The sequence below is a fragment of the Phaethon lepturus genome, unplaced genomic scaffold, assembly GCF_000687285.1.
Source record: "Phaethon lepturus isolate BGI_N335 unplaced genomic scaffold, ASM68728v1 scaffold11727, whole genome shotgun sequence".
In the NCBI taxonomy this organism is placed as follows: Eukaryota; Metazoa; Chordata; class Aves; order Phaethontiformes; family Phaethontidae; genus Phaethon; species Phaethon lepturus.
In genome coordinates this window covers 3,733-22,092 of record NW_010554072.1, presented here as the reverse complement: position 1 = coordinate 22,092, position 18,360 = coordinate 3,733, and the positions used below count along the sequence as shown (strand labels likewise).

The window sequence follows — 18,360 nt, the reverse complement described above, 5'->3', positions numbered from 1 at the left end:
CAGGATAGGAAATCTGCAGCAAGTACATCACTGTACAGATACATCTCTCTCCTATTCCTGAGTATTAACTAGTATTAATTCAAAAATTCAGAGGTACCTGGGCCCCAAGAAAGCTGTGGATGCTGGACCTCAGCTACAAATTCACTCTTGAAGTAAAAATAAAATTTAAAGAGCATAGGAAGAATGAAAGCCAGAGGGGTCTGTGGCCAGACACTATTCTCGCACAGCTGCACTTGACTACTTCAGTCCAACAACTACCAGCACCTGCTATTAGAAACCAAAGCCAAACCTGTTCCCTCATCTGATTTGGGGTGCTTATGAAAGTGTAATTCCTGGGATCCTTAAAAATATTTATTTGTCCTGAAACACAACTACATCAAATAAGACTACTGTATTGTGCTGCCAGATTACAGATAACCTCTGTGTGACATGTATGAATGTCCTGAAACAATCTCCCTGAAACTGTATCTTCATGCATCACTTAAACCTTTTCTTCAGCTTATGAGGAGATCTGAAATTCTTTTGAAAAGACTATTTATAACTGTGTAACTCTTCACGACATGCTTAGTCATGCGCACATCATAGCAAACATTCCTATAGCAGAGTTGAATTTTTTGACCCTAGAAGAAGTGATCATCACCTCTCACACACAGAAAGAGCACATACAATCCTTACTTCACCTGACCTTGAGAATCCCCAATCCTTCTAGCAAAATCCCAAAGACAGAAAGAAAGATTGATAGTTTTATAGTATTTTGTCTGTGTACTCATTAAAGATTTCCATGACACCAGGACTTCCTTTTCCCTTATGTTAAGAAACACCAAGCTTTCAGCCAGATGCAGTCACCAACTAAAGTTCATTGAGACGAGTTCTCAAGAGCAGAGTAACCAACACACACTCAGACACACTGAAGGAGTCACTCTTCTGTATCATCTCATGTCTTCCCTTCCTCAATGAAAGCAGCTTTTTATTGAGGTCAGAGATCCTGATTACAGTATTACCTTAGTTCTTAGTTTTCTTAGAACAGAAAATTCCTATTGATTTTCAAGAGCAAATGGATGATCCAGATGGTACCTGCAGTCTTTAAAAAGAAAGGACTAAAGAACTTTTTACTAAATGTATTACTTGTGATCCTCCAATTTAAAACATCTTTGCCAGTATATATAACACTTCAGAAAGTCAGGTCAAGTGTGAGTATGACAACACACACCGTATTCAGAAACTGAACGCCTCTCTGCCTTCCTGTGTGTCCACCCTGAATATTCAATGCTTTCGAAGTGAGAAATCTGATATGTTCCAGGATCTTCAGTAAGCCAATACCTGGGTAAGCCTCCCTGGCAGATGCAGAGTTCCTGCTCCCCATGTAACAGTAACTAAGCAGCAGAGAAATACCTGGGTAACAGGGTTCCACTCCATGCAAAACTTTAAGCATCAATGTGGAGCCCAAATTAATTCCTACATGCCTTCTTAGTTGAGGAAGTCTCAGGGTGAAAGACAATGTAATAGTTTATTAGCTCCCCTATTAGAAGTTCTTCCTTCCCCTTACACCCAGTAAAAAAAAACTGAGTAAGAATTGATTTTGAAGCCTGGTCTCCAAAGCACAGCTAAAAAGAACTATGAAGAAAGTGTACCCAAAATCATTAATGATGTTATTTATGAGCACTAGGCTTAATATCCATAAAAGCACAGCATTTCTCCAAGCACACTATCTTCTAGGCAAGAAAAATACCAGGAACATGCATCTGACTAAGGAATGCAAATTCCACAAGAAAAACACTCATTAAAGGAGGCATGATTATCAACTTTTGAGGCAAAATATGACATCTGAATAACTGGAAAAGTAATAAAATACTGAAGAAAACTCAATTTAAAAAATTAATAACCTGAGCCCTAGGAATCAAAATGAAAGGTAGGAAAGTTAAACAGAACTCATCATCTCATCAAGTCATCTTTGACTTGAACACTGGAGCTCAAAAAAAAAATAAAGCCTCTTTACCAGTCTCACATGTTTTTACCTACTTAACCCACCCACCTACTTCATTGCAATTTCTCAACCTTTGCTTAACATAAAGATGTATTAAAAATCAACTAACATCAACAAAGACAGGCAACGTTTCAAGCTCTTTAGTCATATGTGCCCCTCAAACAAATCAAGGACAATTCCCATCCCATTGCTATTGGCCAGCTGATCCCAATTCCTACCTGTGCTAGGAAGCAAGCTAGCAGAGATTGCCAGTTTGCCCTATCTTCCCAGACAGGAACCTAATGGCATTTTAAGCGTCATGAAAAAGGTCTCTTGAACCATTCCCTCAGGTCTGCACACTACATAATCGATTTCCTATAGCTTGTAACCCTATAAAGATCCTGATCTTTTATATTAGAAATTTCAAGAAGACTAGTCACCTCCAAAATAGAATATTGGTAACACTATTTAGCTGGAAACCACAATTAGAAAATACATGCTCTTTCAATGTGGAACTAGACTGCCACTTTTGTTCAGTGTTATTAGTTCTCTATCCTAGAGAGGATCGTGTTCCCAATATCAAACTCACCACCATGCTTTAATTCTAGCTCTACAAAGTTTAGAAACCTGGAAAGATATTTATTTAAAAATATACATAAGGATGAGAAAGTCAGGTTTAAAATTATGATGTCTGTGAAGAATCTGTGAAACATTAAAAACATTAAAAATAAGTGCTCTTACCAGCATCATTAGCATCATCCAGTTTCGGAATGCCCTTGATTTTACTGTGTTTCACTGATGAACATTTTTTGTTCAGCTGAGTTTGTGCCTTGAATTTGACCCAATTCAAAATACTCTCTATGATACCACAGTTAGAGGCCTATAAGCAACAGATCAGAATTGTGGATGAGAAAAGTAAAGCTTCACACAGCAGATTCTTATATCTCAATTTTAAGTCACTGATCTAAAACTGTTTCTCAAAGTCCTCTACATTTTAAAAACTGGAACGTATAAAAGGTCAAGGAATTAACACATACCTTACTGCCTACCATTTTATGCACCCCAAACCAAAACACAACACTCACACAGCTTCTTTTCCACCCCTTGTATAATTGTGGAAGGAAGAAAAGAGGTCTGAGACCTAATAAGAGGTTGTCATGTTCTGTGGTTGATGTGCTGAGACATTTTAGGTACTAAGCATCTGCTTCTTGGACTTTGACAGCAAAAAGAAACCTTTTGGGATATTTATGACCATTTAAAGTTCCTTTGGAAATGACTGAAAATGGCTGAAAGGCAACCAAAAGCATTTAAGAATAAGGCTCTGTATCAACCACTTGAGAAACTGATAACATTTTACAAAACACATCTGCAGCAAAAATAGCATATAGCATATTTTCTAAACTAAAACTGCTTTAGGTTTGATTTTACATCAAAAGAAAATACAGGTGGAGCAAAATACAGTGAGCTTTGGCTTCGCATTATCTCCCATAATACAACACTCATTGGTTAGAGATTCTGCTGCACCCTTAGCACCTCTGGAGATCAGTGTTCAATTATGGGAGTATTATAAACACTGCAAATCAAACCTACTGATAGAAATACAGGATATATAATAAAATCTGAAGAATGAATATAAGATTGTGTTGTGGGTTTTTTTTTTTTTCCTTTAAGTTCTATAAGAATGTCACCAGTAGCAGAGAATTAGAAGAATAAAACAGTATGCAGTAAGTTAAGTTTCGATGCTGAGAGTATTGGCAGTGGCACCATTCTCCTCACTACTGGAGTTCCATTTATGCTACTGGCACTAAATAGAACTTAGTATAATGAGTTCTGGCTAAAAGAATTCTACTTTTCCTTCCTTGTATAAAAATGTAGTAGAGGAAAAACGGCTACCATGTATTTCTGCTAATATATTCATCTAAAGTAGCAATTCTTAGCCTGTCTACAGCCGGAATTTTTACACTTGTGGCCTGAGAATAATGGTCACTGAATACTACAGCCACAATTTTGCATTTCCTTGATTACTGGAAGAGTAAGTAAATGTGACATGTTCCTTCCCTCTCCTTTCACTTTGGTGAAAAAGAATAAGACTGATATCAAAGAATAAGGTAGACAATATTCTCAACTTCAAAAAAATATTTTAACACAATAAATTAGTCAAGGCCTATATTTAGGCTTTAAAAGTCAAATTCATTTCACCAATATAAATACTAGAATCTCCAAGAAATGAGCTGATCAGGTGAAGCTCTCTTAAATCCAGGGCAACAGCCAAAACACAGCTATTGCTTCCATTATTAAGGCCAAAGAATGAACAGGAGTTCTTCCGTCCCGTTTTCACAGTATGCTAATGTCACCAGAGTACCATAACACACTAATTAATCTTCTGCTACATAACATAGATACACTTGATCCAGCATGTCAATTCCTGCTTCACAGAAAAAAAGAAATATACTTTACTTACTGCTTTAAAAAACTTCTCAGATAGCTGGCACTTGGACCCAAAACTTTTAGGCTGCAATGTCATGTTTTCTTTTGTCTGGGAATCAAATGATGGGTTTTCAATCAAACAATTAACAAAAACCCATATATGATTCTTCACCTGTTGAAAACATAGAAACCAATTTACTCAACAAAATTACCACATTCACCTCCCTCAATATTTTTACATAAAGTTACTTACCTGAAATGGTTTCACTGAAACTCCAGCTTTATTCTTCTTTTTCACCACTTCTATCAGCTTGCCCACAACCTGATCCACCACGTAATCAACATGTCTACCACCCTTAATAACAGAAGAGGGGAAAAAAAAGAACAAACCCATTGAATTTCCTAATAGCTTTTAGCCATATTAACAAAGCTCCTGCAATCATACTTCAATTTGGAAATCCATGCATATTACGTTGCAGCATAACAAAGGAAAATTTGTTTTAAAGTTTCTCTTTCATGTCATTCGGTCTTCATACAAGTGAGGGTGATGGATGTTACGTGGAAAGGAAGAAGCAGGAGACCTTTCATTCAGTGTACAGTGGTGGACTTCAAATGTAGCTGCTTACAGCATGTAACAGGATACAAAACCTTAACAGTATGGCAGATCTGAAAATTACTCTGTAGCACTGGGATGGTACCTGCAACACCACATATCAAGAAGTATCTTTTTAACAGGCATATAAATAACTTTGGACTAAAAACATCATACATTCATTCATCAAATTAAACTTTCCCCATTTGGTTCATAAAAAAAATGTTTAAGAGCTCACCCTCAGTTATATAGCATCCATGCCTATTCCTTCCCAAAAGTCATCTCATCTTTTCTTAGCTGTATTTACAGAACTATTTGAATAAACACTATTAGCATTCTTTGCTAGCCTAGGGCTTATGCTATGGCAGAGAGCAAAGTACAAAAGACCAACCACAAGATCCAGAAAACTCTAGAAGAACAAAGCAAGGAGGAGCAGTTCTCCTTAAAACTCACCAGAGGCTAAACCCGCTCCAAATTCATACCCGGTATAGCAACAAGAGATACATACAGAGCATGCAGTTAACCATAAGCTGCCAAACCAACCCTTTAGGAGACCACAGGGCAATAACTTTTAGCTACATAATCATGTTGCCACCTGTTGTGTAGCAAACGAGCAGTCAGCTGGACTCCCTTACAGTTACTGCCCAAATGCAGAAGAAAAAAAATAGCTTATAAGCAATCTCTTGCATTATCACAGTGGAAAAAAAAAAATTAAAAATATGTACAGGATTTTCTTCCTCCATTGCACTGTAACAGCTGAAAGTGAAACATTCACAGTGCCTATCACAATTCTTCCCTTTATTCTGGAAAAAAAAGGGGACTCTGAGTACTGGTTAACCTTGCTTAAGGCCTTTCCAACTAGATATTTCAAGTGAAGCCATTACTGCAAGAAAACTTTTGGTGGAGGCGATGTATTCACCTCCCAACTACAATCCCTAGCACAACAGATCCTGAGGAAGAAATACTTATGTACTTAAACTTTAGAAGTAATAAGTCAGAAAAATTACCTTTTTGAAGCTATACATAACTCATGCTTTGCAATATGGCAGGGTGATGAAAAGACACATTATTTTCAATGTTCAAATAGTGGTTTTACTATTGATGAAATTCAGCCTAAATAGGGAAGCACTAAGTATTTGAACACTTTCAGAAGGTGCACCAAAGCTTCTATCACCTCTCTATCTCCAATTCTCTTTGGACTTAAACTTTAAACCACCTACAAAAAAACCCCAAAACATAATGCTAGAAGACAAGTAATTTTGAAATTAAATCCCTTGGAAATAAGGGCATTCATATAAGCTTTCTGGGGGGAAAAAAAAGGTCTTTTATAGATCTATTACATCCTAACAATGACTACTGATTTACATGCGCAAAAGAAACCCAAAGTCATGGGATATGTTGTACAATGCATAAGTAATCTGAATCAGAAGCACTAGTAAAGATTAAAACAGCACAAACTTGTATCATAGATAAAGCATTCCAGCTTAGGAAGACAACTAGTATTTGAAAGTATGTGTCCCGTCTTTAATTCTATGGAACAATGACTACTGAAACTGCCTAAACCAATGGTGATAAATATGTTTAAATATTTACAAGTCCAAGGTGACACAACTTCCCTCATACGTAAAATAGCAGGCTTTCTTTGGAAAGATGTCAAAAATATGAACAGTCCTAAAGCCCTGGATATCTGAAAGCTGTTTACATTTTCATTTATTCATATGCCTACCTTCAAATTTGTAGACAAAAAGGTACAATTAATAATAAGATGTTAAATTTACAGAAAGATCATCTTCACTTAATATCAATTAGTGCCTTACAAAAATACAGACTAAATAATGGTTCCTAATTTGCATTAGGACAGACAAAATAAAGAAAACACATCTATGGAGACATTCATCATGAGGTAATAAACAAAAAAGCCCTCCTTCCTCAAAGCTGCTTTAAAAACAGAACTGAGGAGAGAAAAAGCTTTTGATGGGTATGAGAAAGTGTAGGGTAAATAAGAAACAAGAAATGGAAAACAACAAAACCAAGAAATAACAGCAGCCAAAAAGACAGAGGAAAAGAAAGAACAAACAACCAGCAAGCAAAACCCAACAGTTAGGATTTTACATTTTAAGGCAGAGCATGCATCCTACAAAAGACTGAAGAAGATGAAAATGGTTGAATTGATGTGAGATAATAGCTGTGTTCTCAACTTCACACAGAAAGTACAGATGAAAATAAAAAAAGAGAAGGTAAAAATATGGCTTAAGATGGTAAGTATTATTAGTCATAACCTAACCAGTACTTGCACTTCAAAGAAACCTTCTGTGGTTTCTGTCAGTCTCTATCTAGAGCTACCTACTAAACATCAACACAAACCACTAGTGTATTTTAGAAGCACCCTACATACAAGTATTTTTTCACAACATTTCTTCTTCAAACAAACAAAAAACCCACCCCAAACTGAATAAACACCAAAATTAAAGCACAACAATTTTTATTCACATATGGATGACAGAGTTTCAGCATAGGGAGAGTCGATACATCGACATCCGGCCTCGTTAAAGAAAAATAAACCATTTCCAAACTGTAAAAAAAAGTTACTACAGGAAAATTTCAAATAACACGCTTCAAAAACATTCCATATTTGAATGACAATTTTCAAATACATTATCTCAGTATATTTTTGTATTTACAACTTCAGCATTTTTTAAAACAATTTTAGCACTTCAAATACTTTGCTAAAACTAACATCTGACATACCAAAAATTAGCTACTCACCAGTAATTCTTGTTCTTAGACGATATTAGTTATAACCATTCCCCGTTCCTGTGTCCATTCTTAGTGTGTAGCATTGAGTGAGGGATGTTCAGAGCTCCAAGAACCTTTCAACCATCTCACCAGTAGGTGGCACATTTACCCACTATAGAAGCATAACAGCCTATAACTGCCCCAACTGTCAGTACATTTTAATAGAAGCCAGAAAAAGAAAAATACCCTCTAAATCTAGAGGCCTGTCAATGATTATTATGCCTACTATATTATGAGAAAGAGCACAAAAACTGCATAGCCTTCTTTTCTCAGAAGGTAACCCTTCTGATTGAATCCCAGTCTTGCAAACTTCAGGATGCAGACATCCAATGAAATGGTAACAACTAAAATCTTAAAAATGGAGCTTAGACTGCCTCCTGTATACATTCTATTCATACCGTTATCAATAGACAACAGCCTCAATTAATTCCAAGGTAAGCCATATTTAAATTCTATGGACAGATAAATGGCTCATGGCAAACAAATTCAGGAGCTAATTATAAATTTGAAGGTTTCATTGAATTAGGCTATACAAATAAAACCCTATTTTCTTTTGCATTTGTTTTCTATTATACTTATTTTATTAGCATGAATCTGAAAATGCCAAGCTCTGGAATGGTCCTGAATTTCTTGTTGAACTCCAGCAAATTTTAACAGGTTGGGATGCTCCCTCCACCCAAGTCTACTATCTGACACTGCATCTGTATTAGCTGAGCATTTCTGCTAAAATGATTGGTAGCATTACAGTTAGCAGTGCCGCCATATTAAAAATATCATTATTGATATATGTTAAAGTAATAATGCTATGTTAATAACTGAAGTTTCTACTACAATTTCTACTACAGCTACTATTTGAAATTGAGAACCTGAGAAGACCATGTTTAATCAGTTTATATACAAGTCTCACCAAAAGGTTATCTGCACAAACGTAACAGCTAAAAACATTCTTTCAAATGCTGCCTCAGAGCCTGAAGTCAAATTCTGTGGTGGTCTACTGTGGCGAAACTGTGAATAAATGGGGACCTGACCAAGAAAACGGATTTACAAGAACAAAACAAGGGAGTTATGCCTCAACATACTGCCTGACCTTCTACAGATGCCACAAAAAAAAAAAAAAAATCCCATCAACCTAAAAAAAACTTGTTTGGAATTTAAAGCAAGTTTAAAAAAGGTGGAAGGGAAGTTACGACTGGGTGAAATTTATCCAGAAACAGAAATGAAAAGCTTTCAGCAAACAGTGATAAATAACCAAAAAACAGCTGAAATGAGCTCCTCACCTGTTAGCAGATAAAGGGACAGGCAGTTGACGCAGTTAGTTACTAGCCATTATGTCTCATCAGTGGGCAGTTGCACATCAATTGCTGGTGAGGTGGTTCACCGGCCCCGAACATTCCACATCCAGTCACACACATAAGGCATGGATCGGGAGAGTGGGAAAAACTAGAAATTACAACACTTACCTTTGAAGAATACACAGTACTTTTTCTATGAATGTTCTTAAAGAATATATGATAACAATGTATGTGTAACTGCATGATGGGTGAAAATTGATCCAAAAGCGTCAAATTAAAAATCTTTTGAGTAAGTGTATGCAATATATTTAACTTCAGAGTCAATAAGTATTCATTGTTTTCAAATACATTTTCTTAACCTGATATCAAACTTTATTAAAGTTTCTCTACATTGCCAGCTTCTTCATAAACATACTGTGCACATCTTTAAGGTCATGATATTTTTCTTTATGTTGCATAAAAAGGCCTGAATGAAAACTAAGTTTTAATCTTTCAACTACCAGATATGTTTGTTATCCCTAGTTTTGACAAGTATCATGTAAGCATTTAATTAAAATGCACACTTAGAAAGTAAATATTCTACAATGAAATAAACTATCCCTCTTACCACTGAACACTCGTTCAGCTACACTGAAAATTACACTGGAAGAAGTTACGTAGTAAAAATCATATACCACCAAAACACCGGCTACACATCATCCACCACTGAAATGAACACTGATATTTCTGGGCACCTGCCTAGACTAAGGACCCCACTTAGTGTAACCACTTCTGCTTATGAACCACTTGTGCTACCATGAGAATTTTCTTCTGTTTGACTCTTTTAGAAGAGATCTGAGCAAGGAGGGTTTTTAAAGTGACAACAAATTCATATCCTTCTCATCTTTTGGGGAAGCTCATGGTTAAGATTCCCTAAAAACAGGAACACCAATGACTAGAATTGCTTGACTGTTGTTGGATCACTCATCCACTGCAATTTGTGAAGAGCAGAAGTGATAAAGACTTTCTTTCACCATGGTGGATTCCAGATCACTAAACCTGGGCCACGCCAAACTGGCATAAATGACAGTTACACTAGTTGATTTCAGCTGATTGCCTTGGTGCCTGACCAGCCCAGCAATTTGAGAAGCACAAAGATTGTACTTTAGTATGCTGAGCATATTGCTGCTTCATCATAACTGAAGATTTGCTATGATATCATTTCACCACTACTATAGTTGCTAATAAGTACAGAGAACACCTAGATGCCCTTATACAGAAATATAAATAAAAGAAAATTAATCTCCACATTTCAGGCCAGTTTTATACACCATAAAGCAATAAATGGAAAGCCATTTTTCAACACCACCAAAAGCCATTTTTGCCCTCCATAACTTGCTATTACTAGCTTTAAAGTGGTTTGTTTATTTTTTTACATTAATCTTAGAATTATTTTATTACAATGTGTTAAAAAGGAAGTAATAAAAGAGATCCATTCATTTTATAAGGCATTAGTACTACTGATAATGATTACCAGTGTTTTAAAAACTAGTGCATATTCAGAAATACTGCTATGAAGGTATTTTGATTCCGTGCAATTGCTCTGCCAGATCCTCTCATGCAAACTATTATCTCGCCTATTTTATTTTTAGTAACCCAGATTTATTTTTTTATCTGACTGGGCATAACCTTAGCACACATTTTTATCATTTACATTTTTAAATCATTTAACATAACTACTCACCTTTGTGGTAGCTATACTATTTACGAAGCTGATTTGCTGAAACCCTTTTTCACTTAAAGTGAGGCATACATCCCATCGTTCATTCACAACTTCATGAATAACTTTGAGCGCAACTCCAGTTTCATCCAGTTTGTCTTTTACGTAAAGATCTACATAACTGCGAAATCCATTTACCTATGAGTAATACAGGTTACAATTACTATTTTTTACATCAAATACTCAGTACACTTAAAATATTTTAGATGAGGCTCTTACAGGTAATTTCTTCCCATTCAACATGACTTTGACTCCTTTGCATGACCCAGCCAAATCATATGCTCTTCTGGTCATGAGGGACACAATATCCTTATCAAGTTTTTCCATTTTAAATTTAGACAGGTCTGGCTGGAATGTAATGCATGTGTAGTCATCGCCATCGAAATGCTTAATCTTGGGTTCAGAGGTCTTCATCATATTGTTCATCCAAGTCTTTGGAAACAAAACATAATAGATGTTACTTTACAATACATGCTATCCTCCTCCTTTGTTCCATTTCCCAGCTATGCTAGGATTGCAACAGCTACACCACAAAAAGTTCACAGACTTCTTTTAGAAGTTTCCTCTAGCAAAACACTACACATAAAATGAATTGCTTTACCAAGATTTGCAAACGCATCAGTGACAGCAGATTTGTGGTTTCTGTAAATATGCAGCTATCATTCCATTGATGGATATGATTCTAATGCAAATAGCCCACCACAGAACTGACTACATTAGACACAAGTGAGCTAGCTAAACAATCCTTGTTGTCCATCATCAGTTTTAACACTTTTAATCTACTACACGCTTCTATAGAGAGGTTTATTAGTCCCTGTGCAGAGACTCTGAAATAGCATCTTCATGGCTGTGCAGTGTAGCAAAGCATTCTTCCTGACATACCAACTTGCTCAAACTTGACTCAGGAGTCTTGGTACTGTTCCCTGTTTAAGAACATGGGCACATTTATAAGACCAAGCAGAACACCTACTCACAGCACGTAACAAAATTCATTTGTATTAAATTTTCACAATTTTTGAAAATACTGGAAAATATAGCACTTTAAATCATAAAGCATGTAATTTTCAAAAAGTATTGTTTATGTAGTGACACAGCAGCATAATGAGGAGAAGAGAGGAGGAGAAGAGAGGAGGAGAAGAGAGGAGGAGAAGAGAGGAGGAGAAGAGAGGAGGAAGCCACCAACTGGGAAAAAACTTCAAAATCAAGGAACTTTGGTATCTAATGCTCTAACAAAGTTCTTCAAACTTTTAGAAAGCTGGCCATCTCAAAGCTATACACAGTAGATCAATCCTTGGTCTGTGTGCTAACAATGATAACAATGAGCAACATGTTCAAATGGGGAGGAGGGGGGTTTGCACTCAAGTCCAGCTAGGTTAATGAAATTCATGACATGAAAAAGACCATACAAAATTATCTAGATAACTGTTTCCATGTTTGCCCAGCTAAGTAGCAAGACTTTTTTGACAAATTATGTAAAACCAATTACAAAATGTTTCAATTAAATATATTCCTTTTTACATGTACATGAATATACTTTTAGTTTTACAGAAGAAATTTGTTTTTCATTTTTAGTCATCTAACACTCCCAAGAAAAATATTACTTAACAAAAAAACCCCAAATATTAATACACAGAAGTACCAGTTTTACTGACTGAATTACCTAGCTTGCAAACTCTACACCTCCGTTTGAATGTTACATGATTCATTTCATGAAATACAGAAAATGTGTTACATTTTAAATTTATGATTACAGCAAAGAAAAGGAAAAAAATTTTAAGATAATTTCTATACCTGCTTAAAGCTGTGTTTGTATTCCTTGCAAGCAGTTTCAACTGTAAACTTTGTACTAAAAATGTTACAAAGTTTTGCACCATAGCCATTGCGCCCACCTGAAAAAACAACATATCGTAAGTTTTTTACAGCAGAACAATATTTGATATACAAAGAGTATGCCAATGAAGTAGAATGTTCCTATATAAGACAAAAGTTGGGCCACATGCCCCAGAGATGGAGTTTCACACTACCTCCAATCTGGTGCAACTGCTTCTGCCTCAAAAATGAGCAGTTTGCTCCCCCCGCCAAGGCCAGGATTCTCCCATTGCTTCTCTTATGTTGATCTACCAGTTGCTTGCTGAAAGGCAAGTGACCTCAACACCCTGATGCAGCTGAAAACTAGGTCACAATCAGATCCAAATCACTCTGCAACCACACCATAATACGGGCGAAACATACTGGGTAGGACAGAACAGAACTAACTTCCATTCATTATCTAAATTAGGGTTACTTCACATTTAGGATAATAATTCATATCCTAATTTATTAACTTTATTTTCCCCTTCATTTCAAGAGCATAAATGTTTAAAAGCTTGCATATGTTATAATTAAAATATGAAAATAGTTTTTTACTGAATAATGAGTACTGACATTAAAGACATAAATGTAAAATTCTCTGTAAACGTTGATATTAAAAGTGAGATTTTTTTTTAAAGTCATTTTACTTCCACAGAGAGCTGTAGTAATGGTGACTCAGTGATCATCTGTTATAAAACATAACCGAAAAAGAAAGAAGAGAAAGCATACTGAAAAGGAAACAACGGCTTAATTGAATAACACAAAGCATGTTAAATAGTCTTGCCTGTAACTTTTTTCTCATCATCATCGTAGTTGCTGGATGTTAGCAGCTGCCCAAAGATTAAAGCAGGTACGTATACTTTTTCTACTTTGTGTTCCACAACTGGTATTCCCTTTCCATTATTCCATATGCTGATAATGTTTGATTCCCTAAGAAATAGTGAAGACATTAAGCCAATTAATATAATCGTGAAGACAGACACGTGCACACATTTTACCCGTTTATATAACTACATAAAATACAATAAAAGACAATATTCTTACAATGGTTATTCACAGCTCTATTAATTTCAATTACAAAAAAGCACTTCTTTGTGCTTACTAGATGTCTTGGAAGAAGGAGCTGAATTGTCCGTACATGATGGTGTTTTGCACCATAAAAATAACCCCCAAAAATCTGTTTGAAGAGCTTCCACTATCTACATGATCTGCAACAAAATCCTGAAATTTAGTGACAGAATTACACTTAAGCTAGAGATGTAGCTTTTTTTAGGTTTCACTGAAGCCCACCCAGACACAGCCAAGTTATCATCTGTTTAAAACTGTTATTTCCCAGTTATGATAAACACTGTAACTTTATGCATCGATGCCAAAATCCATCAATATCTTGCATCATTAATACTTGTAGCTCATATAGAATTTTCATTTTGGAGTATTAGTTAGTTCAAAATCATGACAGGTTAGGCAGATTTATACTACCATTTCCTTCCTGCTCCATGATAAAAACAATTTGGTCCACAGAAACTGATAATGCACTCAAAATCTGCAGAAAAATGACTTTTCAGCATATTAATCCTAAAGATTAGGTGTGAAAATTAGGTCTCTAAAACATTTATTATTCAGTTAAAGATTACTGAAAAGGTACAGGAACCCAATCCACATTTATTTAACTACGGTACTTCTCATTAGGAAATACCTCTTTAAGTATTCAATTTCAAAAAACAGTGGTAATGACATATTTGCAACCTGCAGTTTCAGTGTGATATAGCTGACTAATTCAAACATAACCTTATCCTCATGCTAAAGGAGGTAACATAGAAGTTCAAGGGGTTCAAAATTATGTTACAAAACCTCAAGGTTGGAATTTATGATTTTTGAGTAACCTGGCTGGTTATAGATATATACTTCCAAGCTTTCATTTAATCATGATTTTTTTTATAATCTTCTGGTTTTAGTTTCACTCAATCAAACATTAATGAATGGTTTAGGAAAGCAAAATATTATAAATTCAGAATGGTAGTACTTACTGCTAGCTACTCTTAATTCACCTTTTCATCTTAAAACATGAAGCTAATGGAAATAATTCCAAAAATACTATTTTGTTTTTAAGAAGTCCAATTTCATCTAGTAAAGTCATTTGTAAAAATCTGAACCACAACAGAACTGGCAGGGAAAGTAAATGAAAGCATGCTTCTACTTACGGATCAATGGATATTTTAATACAAGTCATATTCTTGTCTCTCTGCTTATTGTCAGCAGCATTTACTATAAAACAAAGCAGCACAAATTAACACATTCTAGGAGCAATAATTAATTATTTGATCTGTAAAACTGATTATATACATATTCCACCACAAGTTACAATGGTCCAGGTATTTCTTAATCTGATATCTTTTTGAATATCCTGCATCTTACTACTGAGGCCTATAAATATGATCAAGTATCTGCAAGAAGGCATTTTTCAGCCTTCTTATAGTACTGACTCTATTTCTAGCAGTTAGATTACCTTAGAAATAAATATAGGAGTGTATTTTGTGAGCCTGTTCTCATAACTGTTCTTAACATACTGAGCGCTTCATCCTTCTGTTGCTGCACTTGTTTTGATATTTATTACACCATGTATGTTAAAAACCCTAGGAAATTATATGCACCACCAGATCAGCTTACACATACTTTTGCCTCTGAAACCCAATCCTGAAAAAGTCACATCCACTAAGGAGTGTTTTGATTGCATGAAAATTTATCACTGAAGAGCCTGTGATTCTTCTAACTAACAGTTATAAGTCAGTTCCTAAACAGTTTACACGGTTTAGGATCAAAAGAAGCATAACTGGAAGTTAACATTTGATCAGAAGTTAATTAAACTGCACTCCAATGTATATTAACTGCAAACAACAGAAATCATAAATGTGACTATGACCATTAACCATGAAAACACTTTACAATAATTTTCAGCACTCGTCACCCATGAAATATATCAAAATAAAACCCCAAAACACCAAAGGACATGAAGATAATTCATTAATCTATCTTAATAGATTATAAGGATCTCGATACAAGATCAGATATTTCAAGGTGCTTTTGCTAAAATCATTAAGTGCAGTTTCATTAAAAAGTATGCACAGCTACAATGTCCAATTTTCGTAGTGTTATTACACTGACCCCTAGCTCTCAAACCACACTCTGTGGAGCACTTATCAGTGCTACATAAAGAAGCAATAAGCCAGAGTACTATGATAATAATATGATAATGATCTTCCTTTTGAATGGGACAAGATGAAGTGACTCCCTCCTGTGACAAACCCGTAAATTTCATCTATGAAGCGGCATTCAGAAATGAAGTGACGAAATATTTTCATTCCTATATTTCTCAAATTAAGTAATGAGTAAAAAACAAAAATAAAAACCCCTTCTTTTCCACCTGGCCAAGATATAGTCTTTATTGCCTTCAAGACAGCAATGCTGTAAAGCATAGTGTTAGAGGTGTGGATAAGTGCTGAACCCAATGAAGGTCGTAACAAAATTTCCATTGACCTCAACAGAGCAAAATTTAGCTTATAATGTAGTCCCACCAGTCTTTACAACTTAACTTCGTAAAAACTGATTAGCCCAAGAATTCATGTCAATTAACCCAAAATATCAGTTCAGCAGACAGCACACTTCAGATGTTGCACAGTTCTGCTGCGGGCTAGTCTTCAATGTGTGCCTGTCATCAAGAAAATACCATAAACTAGTGAAGTCATAGTGACTCAGGGACTTACGACAGAATTTTCTAAAAATCATTTGTTTGTGCCTCAGTCACCGTGCTTTTAAATGGCAGTATGATATTTTTTCATTTTAAAACTGAAGTCTAGAAATCCGTGTAAGAATCACCATCACCACCACTATCATTCTGTACAGAAGGAGGTAGTTTTAATGATTCACGAGACAATGATCTAAGTTAACACTTGGACAACTTTCAGTTGACTACTTCTAGAAGAATAATCTTCTTTCAAATGTTACTTAAAACTGTGACCCTGATCAACTTTGCAGATTAAAAATCTTGCAACGATATTGATCATAAAGAATGATCTAGTTTGGACAGTCAGTAACAAATATTTACACTGTCTTACAAGTTCAAGGGAAAACACTCTTCCCTCTTTAAACTGTTCTGTAATGCACTAAAATTTTCATGCACTACAGTTTGGTAGCACTCTAAGTCTGTGACTTAAACTTAGATACAAATTAATGAGCTTTGAGAGCTCTCAGAAAAACATGTACTCCATAATGCTAAAGCAATATGATTGTTAAAAATACTTACCAAGGATTTCATCAAAGATCTTGTACAAGCCTGGAACAAAGGTAACTTCTCTGCAATTCATTCCTACATCTTCATCATAAACCCACATTAACTACATGTAAAAAAAAAAAAAAATTACTTGTCTTGATAAACCATCTATGATTCTATAAGATCTACTTACTTGCTCTCATGAGACAAATGCAGAAGCACAAGTTTGGCAAAAATTACAACTGTACCCACAAACACTTCTGTAATGAAAATCCATTATTTTCTGCTTGGTGGGGAACACCCACAGTATAGACAGTAAAGCTCAAAGCAATTTGCAACTTCATAAAAACAGCTGAAAAAAGTGCAAATGGGAGGCTTAAATTCTCTGTTCTCTACATAAACAGACCAAAGCATTTTTGGACCTAGACCTACTTAAAAATATGTATGTGTGTATATATTTATGTGCATATAGGCATGTTTGTAAACACACACATATACACACATAATTATGTGTTTACACACATGGGTGTGTGTTTGTGTTTTGACTGAACTTCAACATTTTCTGACCATGTTTTTTCAAGTGAACCAAGCACCACTTTAAAAAGTCTTCTCTTGACCCCTTCCTACACATGCATATATAAACATGACCACAGTTTTTAGCATGATAATTCAGGATACTCAGAAAAGTAGAGATTTGACTATTTATTAAGCAGAACAGTCACTTCCTCATTAAAACAACAAAATTATTAAGACTGTAAACTTAGTGACACTTACCTGAGTTAATGGTTCAACTGACCCAATATAGGTATCTGGACGGAGGAGGATGTGCTCAAGCTGAGTCTTTTTCTGGTAAACCCTCTCAACAGACATCTTCTTTGAAGTGTCATTTTTATTAATGCTTTCTGAGTCTTCCTTTTTTGAAGCATTGATCTGATTATCAAATAATGTCTAAAAAAAGAAAAAGACACCAACAACCAACCTCATTCATTCACTCTGTCACTCTCAAGATATAAACAAAACTTGACAGAGATTTAAATTACAATCAAAACTTGTCATGTAATTTAAATGTTAAGTTTTCAGAGGTATTCAGATCAAGCTATCCTCTCAATAGAAAAAATTCAACAGATTATGTAACAGTTTCTTAACAAATTGTCACATATTCAAACCTTAGTGATTTACTAAGCATGATAAACCAAAATAAGGAAACAACAGTGTATTACAAAAGACACCCACTTCCTCAAATTAAGTATTTCTAACACTTATTTTATGCTTACACATTTGAATCCAAACCACTGAATACTATTCTGAATAATTACAGTAAAACTACTCTTTTACATTTTAGTTTGGACAATTCATTCAGTGGAACTTAAGAAACACTGTAATGCCCCTCCTATGGCTTCTCAATTACTATAA

General features: G+C 35.2%; 1 protein-coding gene across 1 annotated transcript in view; it reads right to left on the bottom strand.

Moving 5' to 3' along the window:
* TOP2B (topoisomerase (DNA) II beta 180kDa) overlaps nucleotides 1–17,895 on the bottom strand; it is a gene marked incomplete at its 5' end in the record, with an annotated part of 47,642 nt that extends 29,747 nt beyond the window's left edge. The window contains 10 exons of the mRNA XM_010291712.1: nucleotides 2,705–2,843; nucleotides 4,425–4,562; nucleotides 4,644–4,745; nucleotides 10,794–10,967; nucleotides 11,049–11,261; nucleotides 12,621–12,718; nucleotides 13,465–13,610; nucleotides 14,882–14,945; nucleotides 16,981–17,071; nucleotides 17,722–17,895. Of these exons, the coding sequence (XP_010290014.1) occupies nucleotides 2,705–2,843; nucleotides 4,425–4,562; nucleotides 4,644–4,745; nucleotides 10,794–10,967; nucleotides 11,049–11,261; nucleotides 12,621–12,718; nucleotides 13,465–13,610; nucleotides 14,882–14,945; nucleotides 16,981–17,071; nucleotides 17,722–17,895 (1,339 nt within the window). The remainder of the gene's footprint in view (nucleotides 1–2,704; nucleotides 2,844–4,424; nucleotides 4,563–4,643; nucleotides 4,746–10,793; nucleotides 10,968–11,048; nucleotides 11,262–12,620; nucleotides 12,719–13,464; nucleotides 13,611–14,881; nucleotides 14,946–16,980; nucleotides 17,072–17,721) is intronic.
* Between the last annotated feature and the right edge of the window lie 465 nt (nucleotides 17,896–18,360).